Genomic DNA, 16,826 nt, shown 5'->3' with positions numbered 1-16,826 from the left:
GCTCACGCTAGTAGCACTAACTGTCACGTGTGTGACTCACCACTTAACGGTGATTCGGTGAGAGATCACTGCCACATAACTGGTAAGTATAGAGGCGCCGCTCACAGCGCGTGCAACCTCAAGCTTAAAATCAACCCTAAGACAATAAACATCCCCGTTGTCTTTCACAACTTGAGAGGGTACGACTCACACTTGATCATGCAGGCCATCGCGAAAATCGATGGTAATATAACGTGCATCCCCAACAACATGGAGAGATACATCTCCTTCAGCTTAAACGGACTTAGGTTCATTGACTCGTTTCAGTTCCTCCTGTCGTCACTCGACAGTCTGGTCAAGGCCAACAATACCTTCCCTATCACCGATCGATACACAGACGCCGAGACTAGACCCCTGCTTATGAGGAAGGGTGTGTACCCCTATGAGTACATGGATAGTTGGGTCAAGTTCACCGAGACCAGACTACCCCCTATTGACTGCTTTTATAGCAAGCTGAATGAGGCGTCCGTCTCACGAGATGATTACTCGCACGCGACTAACGTATGGAATAAACTGGGTTGTAAGAACCTGGGTGATTATCACGACCTGTACTTGAGGACAGATGTACTGCTGTTAGCCGACGTGTTTGAGACGTTTAGGCGGACGTGTTTCAAGCAGTATAAACTCGACCCCACATGGTATTACACCAGCCCAGGTCTGTCGTGGGACGCCTTGCTTAAAAAGACCGGAGTTAATTTGGAATTGCTCACAGATTACGACATGCACCTATTCATTGAGAAAGGCTTGCGAGGTGGGATTTCCATGGCATCCAAACGATACGCGAAAGCAAATAATCAATACATGAAAGGTTACGATCCTAACAAGCCAACCAATCACATTCTCTACCTCGACGCAAACAACCTGTACGGCTGGGCCATGAGCCAGTATCTACCTACAGGGGGATTCGAATGGGTACCCCACGTTGATGTTATGGGGGTTGCACCAGATTCGAACAAAGGGTATATCCTCGAGGTTGACTTAGAGTATACCAAGGAATTACACACATCGCACAACAGCTACCCCCTGGCCCCCGAACGTATGAGGGTTAACCCAGACTGGATGTCTGAGTACCAACATAACTTGTTAGGTGGGCGTGTGACAGACGTTGAAAAACTCGTGCCTAACTTAATGAATAAGACCAAGTACATCGTTCACTATCGCAACCTACAGCTGTACCTGTCGTTAGGTATGAGGCTGACCAAAATACACAGGGTGCTCATGTTCGACCAGAGCCCATGGATGGAGCCCTACATCAGAATGAACACAGACCTACGAAAAAAAGCCACCAGTGATTTTGAGAAAAATCTCTACAAGCTCATGAACAACTCGGTGTTTGGTAAGACTATGGAGAACCTGAGGAAACGCGTGACCGTGAAGCTGGTTCGGTCGAGTGAGGAAGACAAGCTCAGGAGATTGATAGCCAGTCCGGCATTCAACCGTAGTAAGATATTCACAGACAACCTGGTTGCCCTACACATGAAGAAAAGCCACATAAAATTCAACCGGCCTGTTTACGTGGGGATGAGCATCCTCGATTTATCCAAACACCTGATGTACGACTTTTACTACAACGAGCTCAAGAAACAGTACGGTGACAGGTGTGAAGTGCTGTACACTGACACGGATTCCCTGCTGATGGAGATTCGAACCGAGGACGTGTACGAGGACATGAAAAAACACCTCGATTTATACGACACCAGCGACTACCCTAAGACCCATGCCATACACAGTACGGTAAATAAAAAGGTCCTAGGTAAGATGAAGGACGAGTGTGCTGGCATGCCCATAGCCGAGTACATAGGTTTGAGACCTAAGATGTACTCCATACTGAAAGCCGACAATAGTGAGATCCGGAAGGCTAAGGGGGTTAAGAAGTATGTGGTGAAACAACACATCAAACACGCCAGATTCAAGGAAGCCCTGTTCAAGACCCGTACCTTTAGGCATAAAATGAACACACTTAGAAGTGATGGACATAAGATATACGGACTGACTATAAACAAGACGTCCCTGTCGCCTATGGACACTAAACGTTGGATAGCTATTGATGGGATAAACACATACGCGTATGGACATGAAAAAATTTGAGGCTATTTACTACAGCCCGCGTGGGTACTGGAAAGGAGCTAGCGCAGTAGATAAGCTAGCTAAAATAGCGCGAGTACCCCCGGAGGAAGCCAAAGCGTGGCTTGAAAAACAAGCCCTGTGGCAGATCTATTTGCCGGCACCACGCTACGTGCCTAGAAGGAGGTTCGGTATTAACATACCTAATAGCGTTCACCAGGCAGACCTACTGTTCCTACCCCACGACAAGAGGTACAAGTATGCCTTAACCGTAGTGGACGTAGCCAGTCGTTACAAGGAAGCCGAACCCTTGACCACGAAAGATTCGGCCCAGGTAGCCAGAGGATTCGAACGCATATACAAACGCAGTCCGCTGACGTGGCCAGCAGAGCTGCAAGTTGACCCCGGACGGGAGTTCATGGGTGCCGTGTCACAACTGCTAGCCAAACACGATACAAAAGTCAGGCGTGGCACGGCCGGAGCCCATCGCAGCCAAGCCATAGTTGAGAGATTTAATAGGACTTTGGCTGAGCGCTTGTTCGGCCATCAGTATGCTAGGGAGATGGCCACCCCTGGAAAACGATCGACTCACCGAAGTCACCCGTCTCACCGGTAAGAAACCGGCAGACGCTATCAAACTAAAATCAATAGTTGCAGAGTCGGCCGCTCCATTGCGTGGGAAGGAGAAACAGATACCAGATAGGGCCCTAGTGAGGTATCTATACCAGCCGGGGGAACACGAGGGTGATAGCCGTAAGCGGGCCACCGATCCTATATGGTCAGTCAAAACTTACAACATAGATAAAGTGGATATGAAAGCCGACGAACCTAACTTGTACTACTTGAGGGATGGGCCGGGTAGGGGGTTTGTAAGAGAAGAATTATTGATCGTACCGTACGGCACAGTGTTACCTCCAACACACGTTAAGTAGTAGGGGTAATAGTAGCAAGAGCTAAGGACCCAACCAAAGCCTTATTTAGTAAATAAGGCTTTGTAGAGACTTTTCTTGAAAGTGTTTTAAAACCCCCATTGTATATACTACTACCCTCCCATCCTCCCCTCTCATGACGCTCTGAATTCCCCTGCAAATCCAGGTGCTAAGTAAGCATTAGGAGAGAGTGAGGAGGATTGCATGTTATGTGACTGGTTTGTGTGCCAAATGCATTGGTTCAAGGTTACTCATTGGATGAGTACTGATTTTACATCCACTTTAAAGAAGGGAACTTATTCAAGTGTTCCACTATGTTTGGATAGAAGGAGACAAGCATGATAATCATGAGTCAAGATAAGTATAAAATATTAAGTTTACTCAGTAAATTACATACCTTTTATTGTAAGTTCCAGATCCAAGGTTGATTTCCATCATCTTGCCATACATACTGTTTCCTTTGACACATAATAAACAACATAGACACATTCCTTTGCTACATTATTTTTATGATGATTTTGTCTGTCTGTTCAACCTGTGTTAAGGATCCCTGCTTGTATCTCGTTCTACATATGTCATATATATTTTATGAAACAGAAGAAACGTTTCTTCGATGGTGATGACACTGTATTCAAGTCTCCGATGCCACAGAGCTCATGTGGATGTCCAGTCCCGGCAGTGCATCTCAACAGCAAGTCATCCCTCAAAGATAGCCCCATGATCACGCCTGAGAGAGCTGCTCGTAGAAGAGTGGTCAGTTTCCATGGTTACAGGGTTTCCTTGAAAAATCTTACTAAGATGATTTCAGTTGTATTTTGTTCATGTTTCGAAGGAAAATCATGTGGTTTTCACTAGACTGACCCACATGAATGTGCCACAGGCATAACTCCATACAAGATGTGTCTTGAGAGATAGTGGTAAAGTGATGCTAACTTGTCTCTCTCTAGTCTCTGCTCCCTGCTGCCTACACTCCTGCCAACCCTCACAAAACACCCTTCCTGACACCCTTCCGTGCCGCAGCTCAAAAAACACCATTCAGAACACCCAAGAGTGTACGCAGAGGTGGACCACAACCAGAGGAGGAGCAGAGGATTCTGGGAACTCCGGACTATCTGGCTCCCGAGATTCTACTTCAGAAACCACATGGTAGTGTATCATGTCAGCAGTCACATGGTAGTGTATCACGTCTGTAGTCACATGGTAGTGTATCATGTCTGCAGTCACATGGTAGTGTATCATGTCTGCAGTCACGTGGTAGTGTATCATGTCTGTAGTCACATGGTAGTGTATCATGTCTGTAGTCACATGGTAGTGTATCATGTCTTTAGTCACATGGTAGTGTATCGTGTCTGTAGTCACATGGTAGTGTATCCTGTCTGTAGTCACATGGTAGTGTATCATGTCTGTAGGCACATGGTAGTGTATTGTGTCTGTAGTCACATGGTAGTGTGTCATGTCTGTAGTCACATGGTAGTGTATCATGTCTTTAGTCACATGGTAGTGTATCGTGTCTGTAGTCACATGGTAGTGTATCCTGTCTGTAGTCACATGGTAGTGTATCATGTCTGTAGGCACATGGTAGTGTATTGTGTCTGTAGTCACATGGTAGTGTGTCATGTCTGTAGTCACATGGTAGTGTATCATGTCTGCAGTCACATGGTAGTGTATCATGTCCATAGTCACATGGTAGTGTATCCTGCCTGTGAGTGAGTGAGTGAGTGAGTCTAATTTTACGCCGCACTCAGCAATATTTCAGCTATATGGCGGTGGTCTGTAAATACTCGAGTCTGGACCAGACAATCCAGTGAGCATCGATCGCCTCTTACAACAAGCATAGTCGCGTTTTATGGCAAGCATGGGTTGCTGAAGGCCTATTCTACCCCTGGGACCTTCACGGGTGGTATCCTGTCTGTAGTCACATGGTAGTGTATCATGTCTGTAGTCACATGGTAGTGTATCCTGTCTGTAGTCACATGGTAGTGTATCATGTCAGCAGTCACATGGTAGTGTATCATGTCTGTAGTCACATGGTAGTGTATCATGTCTGTAGTCACATGGTAGTGTATCCTGTCTGTAGTCACATGGTAGTGTATCATGTCAGCAGTCACATGGTAGTGTATCCTGTCTGTAGTCAAATGGTAGTGTATCATGTCTGTAGTCACATGGTACAAGGGGATATCCAAAAAGTTTTGAGCCTTGCATATTTATACTTGACAGGGCACCTAACGTATATTAGTGTCCAAGCCACATATTCCCGATACGATCACATAGCTGGATGCATTTCTTTAGTGGCAGTGCCTTGTAGAAGAGATATACCCTAGTGAATATGAAAAATGGACAAGGTTGAATATAGAACAGTAATAAAGTTTCTTGTCCTGGAGGGCAACACAGCCAAGCAGGTTGAAGAGTGACTCACTGCTGTTTACGAGAGAGCTTAAACGATGACCCACGTCCAGAGGTAGGAGGCTACCGGGCTCTCATATGGATCCATTCACAGCATACTCAATGACGATCTCCACATGTCCAAGGTGTGTGGGTCCCAAGAATGCTTTCTGATGACATGAAGCTTTCTCGGGTCAACATCAGTGGCACAATGCTGACTCGTTACCATGCCAACCCAGAAGATTGTAACCAGTGATGAAACCTGGCTTCATCATTATGACCCTGAGAGCAAGCAGGAGTCAATGGAATGGAAACATGTCACCTCTCCAAGGACAAAGGAGTTCAAATTGACCAGGTCCCCAAGGAAGGTTATGACAATTATTTTGGGGATAGTAAAGGTGTTATCCGCATCGACTACTTGCCTCATGGTACGACAATAAATGGTGAGTACTATGCTAACCTTCAGGAGAATGCGCCAGTCCACACCAGTCGAGCTGCATTGGAAACTGCGCATGAGTGCGGGTACGAAATTTTACCTCACCCTTCCTATCCACCAGACCTAGCCCCTTGCGACTTTCAACTCTTTCCTCGACTGAAAAAAACACATCAGGGGCCAGAAATTTCAGGATGATGATGAGCTTATCGCTGCTGTGGACGGTTTTTAGGGGACCAAGATGTGGAGTTCTTCAGATCAGGAATCCGCAATTGGCAAACCAGATGGGAGAAGAAGTGTTGGAAGAGGACTATATTGAAAAATAAAGTAGTATGAATTTCAAAATCTTGCTTTTTCAGGGCGAGGCTCAAAACTTTTTGATATCCCCATGTAGTGTATCATGTCTGTAGGCACATGGTAGTGTATCATGTTGGTTGTCACATGGTAGTGTATTGTGTCTGTAACCACACAGTAGTGTATTGTGCTGTTTGTGGTATTTCAGGAATGGCAGTTGACTGGTGGGCTCTTGGGGTCTGTCTGTTTGAGTTCCTCACTGGTGTCCCGCCTTTCAACGATCAAAATCCAGAGTCAGTGTTTCAAAACATCCTAAACAGAGGTGAGTACCTGGTGCTATTTCTACTGGAAGGGGTCATCTCACTTGTCTGTGCTAAGCTGCACCTGAAGTTTGTACCAGTGCTCTTTCCATCAACTGTTTGTCACCCCTCGGTGTGAATCGTGAAAATAGCACAGTATTACATGATGGTCTCTTGAACAACATTTTCCATGATCAGTCATAAAACATCATGTGTCACATAATGTAGTGGTATATCAGGTGATGTACTGGTGTTATCTGATGTAGTAATGTTGCATGATGTAGTAATGTCACTGGATGAAGCCAAGTCACCTGATGTAGTAATGTCACGGGATGAAGTCTAGTCACCTGATGAAGTAAAGTCTAGTCACTTGATGTAGTAATGTCACAGAATGTAGTAATGTCACAGGATGAAGTCTAGTCACCTGATGAAGTAATGTCACAGGATGAAGTCTAGTCACCTGATGAAGTAAAGTCTAGTCACTTGATGTAGTAATGTCACAGAATGTAGTAATGTCACAGGATTAAGTCTAGTCACCTGATGTTGTAATGTCACTTGATGTAGTAATGTCACCTGTAGTTGTAGTAATGTTGCATGATGTAGAAATGTCACAGGATGAAGTCTAGTCACCTGATTTAGTAATGTCACCTGATGTAGTAATGTCACTTGATGTAGTAATGTCGCGGGGTGACATTGTGATATTGCTGACTGAGGTTAAGTGAGTCTTTCACTCCACCGCTCTTGCTGCAGATATCCCGTGGCCAGATGAGGAGGAAGCGCTGAGTGAGCATGCTCAGGATGCCATCCAACGTCTTCTCACCATGGACCCAGGCGACCGACCTGGAGCCAAAGGTATGCCAGGTGTCACTGAAGGCATGTACACAGAGTCAACATGTTCTCTGCTGTAATATACCTGTCAAGAACATATATAATGACATATGGATCATCAGATATTATGAAGAAATATGTCACTTTGGAGGTTAGATACTGTAGTGGTATATATATCATTGTGGGTCAAATAATGGGGTGATTATTTCCTTTTGTGGTGATAGATATCACAGTATGGGTGAGATGTTTTGATGATACATACTGTGATGGTACTACAGCTGCTGTCTGTGATTATCCATGTTGTAGAGGTGCGTCAGCTGCCGCTGTTCTCAGCTGTTGACTGGGATCATGTCCTGGAGATGGAGCCAGCCTTTGTTCCACAGCCGGATGATGAAACAGACACAACTTACTTTGAAGGTAAGGTAAAACATGACACAGTTTAAAGGTAGAGTAAACGGCTCATTGGTGATCTGGACGTTGTTAGTTGGATAAATTTGTTGGATAAAGTTGTTTGGATAAATTTCTGTGCTACAGCTTATTCTGAGAATTCATCATAAGTATTGACAATGTTTGATGAGAAGATGTCCTCAGCTGTGTTTTGAATTTCAGCACGGAACACTATGCAGAACCTGATTGTGAGTGCCGTGGATCTTTGAGCACATGGAGCGTGCAAGTCCTGTGGATCTCTGTGTGATCTGTAGGTGTATGGATCTGTTGAACATCTTACACATATCTAGAAATACATAATACCTGTAACCATACATTTATATTCTAGGCTGTGTGGATAGTATTGATCAGTTCATTTAAATGTATAATGAGGCGAGTCAAACATGGGATAATACCTAGCTTGACTGTATGGGACATGTTGAGTTGTACTGGACACATAGCCGTGATGGGTTGTATTGGACATATAGCCTTGATGGGTTCTGTTGGACATATAGCCTTGATGGTTGTATTGGACATATAGCCTTGATGGGTTCTGTTGGACATATAGCCTTGATGGTTGTATTAGACATATAGCCTTGATGGGTTGTATTGGACATATAGCCTTGATGGGTTCTGTTGGCCATATAGCCTAGATGGTTGTATTGGACGTATAGCCTTGATGGTTGTATTGGACATATAGCCTTGGTGGGTTCTGTTGGACATATAGCCTTGATGGGTTCTTTTGGCCATATAGTCTTGATGGTTGTATTGGACATATAGCCATGACGGGTTGTATTGGACATATAGCCTTGATCGGTTCTGTTGGCCATATTGCCTTGATGGTTGTATTGGACATATAGCCTTGATGGATTGTATTGGACATATAGCCTTGATGGGTTGTATTGGACATATAGCCTTGATGGGTTGTATTGGACATATAGCCATGATGGGTTCTGTTGGACATATAGCCTTGATGGGTTCTGTTGGACATATAGCCTTGATCGGTTCTGTTGGACATATAGCCATGATGGGTTGTATTGGACATAGCCATGATGGGTTCTGCTGGACATATAGCCTTGATGGGTTGTATTGGACATAGCCTTGATGGGTTCTGTTGGACATATAGCCTTGATGGGTTCTGTTGGACATATAGCCTTGATGGGTTCTGTTGGACATATAGCCATGATGGGTTGTATTGGACATAACCATGAGGGGTTGTATTGGACATAGCCTTGATGGGTTACAGTGGACATGACCTGATTAGGTTCTACTGGACTTATAACTTGGCTTGGTTTGGTTAGATGGTAAATAATGGTGACAAACCTGGCACTGTTCATCTATATCCAGTGCTAACTTGATCAATGTCCCATGGTACTAGTCTGTAAACAACATTAGTAATAGTGTCCTGCTGCTGTTAGACATCAAGTACCACAAGTATCAGCTTGTTACTGATGTGTATATCCTAGTATTTATTGCTTCAGCTTTAAGTGTGCAGGAAGCCAGTCTTGCTTCACTCCAAGACATAATAGTTCTATATTCTAAGAGATAATTTTAACATAGTTTTATATGTGTTCCATTTGTAAACCAGGAAAAGTGATGTGTGGGAGTATCTGGTGTGTTGTAAACACACTGTAGTAGCTGGTCCAGATGGAAGCATCCTGAAACCTAGTCATGAATAGTGTCTTGTAGTCTGTAGCCGGTGGATTCTAGATAGCTTAGTTGTGTTATGATCAACATGTTTACTAGGGATACCCTCATGGTCTGTCAGCAGTCAAAGTTTGTTTGGACAGATTGACCCACACAGTACCTGCCATGTGAGACAGGTCAACCCAACCAATACTGATCATGCAGAGAGTAGTTGGTTTGTCTAACTTTCATCAGTCACATCTTTAGCGACGCTGACCTCAAACAATTGACAAAACATATATCATCCATCTAATATCATAGTAATAATGATTCTCATCGCCTGTTTGTATTCTTTTGCCAGTGAAACATGTCAAAATGAGATCCAAGCTTTTAAGAAGTAAAATCATTTTTCTTTTTCTCGAAGTGCATTTTGGAGTATCTTCATTATTCTGTCATCATCTTAACTAATATCACTAGAAAGTCTACTTGACTTTAGCTTGACCAGTGGAAACCTTTTCAGACTTTTAGGCTTTATGTTGACTTATCAAAGCATGATGGTTACAAGAAACCTGTAAATGATTCAACAAGAACGCTGTGAACTTTGTGGAGTTCCACGACTGTGGGCAGTAATCACCCCTTTTAGCTGGACACTACTTGCTAGTGAGCCCCAATCTGCCTGACCTCTTGCTGACTGCTGACAGGTGATAAGGGCTGATACAGAGAGCTGTGATAAAGGAGCAAGTTTTATATGCAGTTTTATATCACATGTTTGGTAGTGAAACTTATCGTATCGGGAGTATAAGGAATGTGTAAATATTTCTCTTGTTTGTGACAATCTTACTTTGATCAAAGGATGCTAAACATGATTGTAACAGAAGTTGGTTTTATTTAAGAAACTGTCATAAAAAGATGAGGATCTTTCTGAGAAATGAGCATTTAATTGATGTGCATTGGAACAATGTGTTTTCATCAAATTATTTCTGTGATGTCTGGAAATGTTACCTGTGAGTTGCATACAGTTTCATCCATGAAATACTGTCTTCTCTGTTTGTCACTTGTTTTGTTCTCAAAACTTAGTTTACTGATTCATAACAAATTCTCTGAAGTTTAAACAGTCTGTGAGTGTCCTTGTACAAGTTAAAGAGATCCTCATAATGCTTATCACAAAACATGCTGAAGACTCGCATAACTTGCTTCCCCAATAATTCCTTCTATGAAGAATGTACATCTTTCTCAGGCAAAAGCCGCAGCTGTGATTCTCTGAAAATTGTTAGCATGATATTGCCAGTCTGATTTGATGTTCTAGTCTTGAGCCATCCAGAGTCATGAGTATGTGATCAACTGTCAGGCCACACTTTGTGATCTATTATATAATTTAAACAGGCTTTATTACAAGGATTAGGATCATCATGATCACAGCGTATTTTCCACATCCTGAAATTATAGCAGTTTCTCTTTTCTGAAGTATCTGACCATGATTACTACTTTCTGAGCATTATAGTAAAGGCAGGCTAAGTGTGGTCATGTGACAGATAGTGTTTGTATGGCAACACTATAGCATTTGGCAATATGTACGGTTTGGGGAAGGGAGGTAATCCTGATCATGCGTAACAAACAGCTTTTGCTGCGAAAGGCAATTATTTGCTGAAATATTTTACTACCATCAATACATGTAAATAAATGATACATCTTTGCATCTTATGTGTTTTGTTGTTTCTGATGTGTTTCTGATCGAGATACATTCCCCAGATTACAGAAGGAAGCACACGCTGGTCAACATGAGCCATATTATGTACGGTATGTTCAAAAACATCATCAAATATGCAACACCCGTATACATTCTTCAAAACCTATATCAAGTATGCAACACCCATATACATTCTTCAAAACCTACATCAAATATGAACCACCTATATAAAATGTTCAAGACCTACATCAAGTATGCAACACCTATATAAAATGTTCAAGACCTACATCAAGTATGCAACACCCATATACATTCTTCAAAACCTACATCAAATATGAACCACCTATATAAAATGTTCAAGACCTACATCAAGTATGCAACACCTATATGAAATGTTCAAGACCTACATCAAGTATCCAACACCTATATGAAATGTTCAAAACCTACATCGAGTATGCAACACCTATATGAAATGTTCAAGACCTACATCAAGTATGCAACACCTATATGAAATGTTCAAGACCTACATCGAGTATGCAACACCTATATGAAATGTTCAAGACCTACATCCAGTATCCAACACCTATATGAAATGTTCAAGACCTACATCAAGTATGCAACACCTATATGAAATGTTCAAGACCTACATCAAGTATGCACCACCTATATGAAATGTTCAAGACCTACATCGAGTATGCAACACCTATATGAAATATTCAAGACCTACATCGAGTATGCAACACCTATATGAAATGTTCAAGACCTACATCGAGTATGCAACACCTATATGAAATATTCAAGACCTATATCAAGTATGCAACACCTATATGAAATGTTCAAGACCTACATCAAGTATGCACCACCTGTATAAAATGTTCAAGACCTACATCAGGTATGCAACACCTGTATAAAATATTCAAGACCTACATCAAGTATGCAACACCTCTATGAAATGTTCAAGACCTACATCAAGTATGCAACACCTATATGAAATGTTCAAGACTACATCAAGTATGCATCACCTTTATAAAATGTTCAAGACCTACATCAAGTATGCAACACCTAAACACCTATATAAAATGTTCAAGACCTACATCAAGTATGCACCACCTATTTAAAATGTTCAAGACCCACATCAAGTATGCAACACCTATATGAAATGTTCAAGACCTACATCAAGTATGCAACACCTATATGAAATGTTCAAGACCTACATCAAGTATGCAACACCTATATGAAATGTTCAAGACCTACATCAAGTATGCAACACCTATATGAAATGTTCAAGACCTACATCAGGTATGCAACACCTATATAAAATGTTCAAGACCTACATCAAGTATGCAACACCTATATGAAATGTTCAAGACCTACATCAAGTATGCAACACCTATATGAAATGTTCAAGACCTACATCAAATATGCAACACCTATATGAAATGTTCAAGACCTACATCAAGTATGCAACACCTATATAAAATGTTCAAGACCTACATCAAGTATGCAACACCTATATGAAATGTTCAAGACCTACATCAAGTATGCAACACCTATATAAAATGTTCAAGACCTACATCAAGTATGCAACACCTATATGAAATGTTCAAGACCTACATCAAGTATGCAACACCTATATGAAATGTTCAAGACCTACATCAAGTATGCAACACCTATATGAAATGTTCAAGACCTACATCAAGTATGCAACACCTATGTGAAATGTTCAAGACCTAGATCAGGTATGCAACGCCTATATGAAATGTTCAAGACCTACATCAGGTATGCAACACCTATATGAAATGTTCAAGACCTACATCAAGTATGCACCACCTATATAAAATGTTCAAGACCTACATCAGGTATGCAACACCTAAACATCTATATGAAATGTTCAAGACCTACATCGAGTATGCAACACCTATATGAAATATTCAAGACCTACATCAGGTATGCAACACCTGTATAAAATGTTCAAGACCTACATCAGGTATGCAACACCTGTATAAAATATTCAAGACCTACATCAAGTATGCAACACCTCTATGAAATGTTCAAGACCTACATCAAGTATGCAACACCTATATGAAATGTTCAAGACTACATCAAGTATGCATCACCTTTATAAAATGTTCAAGACCTACATCAAGTATGCAACACCTAAACACCTATATAAAATGTTCAAGACCTACATCAAGTATGCACCACCTATTTAAAATGTTCAAGACCCACATCAAGTATGCAACACCTATATGAAATGTTCAAGACCTACATCAAGTATGCAACACCTCTATGAAATGTTCAAGACCTACATCAAGTATGCAACACCTATATGAAATGTTCAAGACCTACATCAAGTATGCAACACCTATATGAAATGTTCAAGACCTACATCAGGTATGCAACACCTATATAAAATGTTCAAGACCTACATCAAGTATGCAACACCTATATGAAATGTTCAAGACCTACATCAAGTATGCAACACCTATATGAAATGTTCAAGACCTACATCAAATATGCAACACCTATATGAAATGTTCAAGACCTACATCAAGTATGCAACACCTATATCAAATGTTCAAGACCTACATCAAGTATGCAACACCTATATGAAATGTTCAAGACCTACATCAAGTATGCAACACCTATATAAAATGTTCAAGACCTACATCAAGTATGCAACACCTATATGAAATGTTCAAGACCTACATCCAGTATGCAACACCTATATGAAATGTTCAAGACCTACATCAAGTATGCAACACCTATATGAAATGTTCAAGACCTACATCAAGTATGCAACACCTATATGAAATGTTCAAGACCTAGATCAGGTATGCAACACCTATATAAAATGTTCAAGACCTACATCAGGTATGCAACACCTATATGAAATGTTCAAGACCTACATCAAGTATGCACCACCTATATGAAATGTTCAAGACCTACATCAAGTATGCAACACCTATATGAAATGTTCAAGACCTACATCAAGTATGCAACACCTATATGAAATGTTCAAGACCTACATCAAGTATGCAACACCTATATGAAATGTTCAAGACCTACATCAGGTATGCAACACCTAAACACCTATATAAAATGTTCAAGACCTACATCAAGTATGCAACACCTATATGAAATTTTCAAGACCTACATCAAATATGCACCACCTATATAAAATGTTCAAGACCTACATCAGGTATGCAACACCTAAACACCTATATGAAATGTTCAAGACCTACATCAAGTATGCAACACCTAAACACCTATATGAAATGTTCAAGACCTACATCAAGTATGCAACACCTATATGAAATGTTCAAGACCTACATCAAATATGCACCACCTATATAAAATGTTCAAGACCTACATCAAGTATGCAACACCTATATGAAATGTTCAAGACCTACATCAGGTATGCAACACCTAAACATCTATATGAAATGTTCAAGACCTACATCAAGTATGCAACACCTATATAAAATGTTCAAGACCTACATCAGGTATGCAACACCTAAACATCTATATGAAATGTTCAAGACCTACATCAAATATGCACCACCTATATAAAATGTTCAAGACCTACATCAAGTATGCAACACCTATATAAAATGTTCAAGACCTACATCAAGTATGCAACACCTATATGAAATGTTCAAGACCTACATCAAGTATGCAACACCTATATAAAATGTTCAAGACCTACATCAGGTATGCAACACCTAAACACCTATATAAAATGTTCAAGACCTACATCAAGTATGCAACACCTATATGAAATGTTCAAGACCTACATCAGGTATGCAACACCTATATGAAATGTTCAAGACCTACATCAGGTATGCAACACCTAAACACCTATATAAAATGTTCAAGACCTACATCAAGTATGCACCACCCATATAAAATGTTCAAGACCTACATCAAATATGCACCACCTATATAAAATGTTCAAGACCTACATCAGGTATGCAACACCTAAACATCTATATGAAATGTTCAAGACCTACATCAAGTATGCAACACCTATATAAAATGTTCAAGACCTACATCAGGTATGCAACACCTAAACATCTATATGAAATGTTCAAGACCTACATCAAGTATGCAACACCTATATAAAATGTTCAAGACCTACATCAGGTATGCAACACCTAAACATCTATATGAAATGTTCAAGACCTACATCAAGTATGCAACACCTATATGAAATGTTCAAGACCTACATCAAGTATGCAACGCCTATATGAAATGTTCAAGACCTACATCAAGTATGCAACACCTATATAAAATGTTCAAGACCTACATCAGGTATGCAACACCTAAACATCTATATGAAATGTTCAAGACCTACATCAAGTATGCAACACCTATATGAAATGTTCAAGACCTACATCAAGTATGCAACACCTATATGAAATGTTCAAGACCTACATCAAGTATGCAACACCTATATGAAATGTTCAAGACCTACATCAAGTATGCAACACCTATATGAAATGTTCAAGACCTACATCAGGTATGCAACACCTAAACATCTATATGAAATGTTCAAGACCTACATCAAGTATGCAACACCTATATGAAATGTTCAAGACCTACATCAAGTATGCAACACCTATATGAAATGTTCAAGACCTACATCAAGTATGCAACGCCTATATGAAATGTTCAAGACCTACATCAAGTATGCACCACCTATATAAAATGTTCAAGACCTACATCAGGTATGCAACACCTAAACATCTATATGAAATGTTCAAGACCTACATCAAGTATGCAACACCTATATGAAATGTTCAAGACTTACATCAAGGATGCAACACCAATATAAAATGTGCAACACTTATATACATTGTTTGAGACCAACTTCAAATGCTCGAATGCATCATATGTTCAGGGCCTACATCCAACCTGGCAGACCTACATCAATTGTTCTGGGACAACTTCAAATGTACATGCAGTTGATGTACATCAACTGCACATGATCTACATGTTAACTAATGATTCTGGATGTGTGGAGACAGATGTGTTTACAGATGAGACCATCTGTAATTCGGAAAAGCAGACGATAAGGAATAATTTTGTATTTAGTTCAAAGTTGGAAGCTAAAATTCAGAAGTTTTTATTCAAAGAATTGACAGGATTGGGCTTTCTTAGTAATTTGGAAGGTGTGGTATGCTAATGGATAATGCATTCCATTGTCACACTGAAGACCCGGGTTTGATTCCCCACATATGTGAAGCCAATTTCTGGTGTCCCCAGTCGTGATATTGCTGGAATATTGCTAAAAGTGGCATAAAACCATACTCACTCTAAGTCAAGTACAAATTCTAGTATTTGTTTAGGGGAGACCCATCTGGGATTTGAACCCACATCCTCACAATCTGGCATCTAATTGCCAGCACACAAAGTCAGCTACTGGTAGTCTAGAATGCTGACTTTGTTTACCCCTCTGATAAGTGTAAATGACAAGGCTCCCATGGCCAAAAGCTGTGAGTGTTGGACAAATGTTATATTTAACCACTTTCTTAATGGCATTGTGTATTCATTGCTTTGTCAGTTTACACTTATCAGAGGGGTAAACCAAGTCCGCATTCTAGACTACCAGTGGCTGACTCTGTGCAGTTAGGTGCCTGACTGTGAGGATGTGGGTTCGAATACTTGATGGGACTCAGCCTAACATATGTTACATATGGCCACTTTCTAAATGATATTGTGAATTCAAATGCAATTTGCAACTGACTGTTCACAAAAACAAATATAAATCATGGTTACAAAGTTAATTAACACTTACAGTCCTAGCAGATTTTCTT

At 40.8% G+C, this 16,826-nt stretch overlaps 1 protein-coding gene across 1 annotated transcript in view; it reads left to right on the top strand.

Moving 5' to 3' along the window:
* The window catches only part of LOC137261077 (serine/threonine-protein kinase greatwall-like), a 50,193-nt gene extending 39,177 nt beyond the window's left edge, over positions 1-11,016 (top strand). Inside the window, exons 9-14 of the mRNA XM_067798745.1 lie at positions 3,630-3,785; positions 3,980-4,178; positions 6,350-6,463; positions 7,191-7,292; positions 7,575-7,685; positions 7,878-11,016. Coding sequence (XP_067654846.1) covers positions 3,630-3,785; positions 3,980-4,178; positions 6,350-6,463; positions 7,191-7,292; positions 7,575-7,685; positions 7,878-7,924 — 729 coding nt within the window. The 3' untranslated portion in view covers positions 7,925-11,016. The remainder of the gene's footprint in view (positions 1-3,629; positions 3,786-3,979; positions 4,179-6,349; positions 6,464-7,190; positions 7,293-7,574; positions 7,686-7,877) is intronic.
* Positions 11,017-16,826: the final 5,810 nt, after the last annotated feature.

This window comes from Haliotis asinina, chromosome 14 (assembly GCF_037392515.1).
Source record: "Haliotis asinina isolate JCU_RB_2024 chromosome 14, JCU_Hal_asi_v2, whole genome shotgun sequence".
In the NCBI taxonomy this organism is placed as follows: domain Eukaryota; kingdom Metazoa; phylum Mollusca; class Gastropoda; order Lepetellida; family Haliotidae; genus Haliotis; species Haliotis asinina.
Note: the sequence above shows the minus strand (reverse complement) of the source record. Positions and strands in the feature narration are given on the sequence as shown.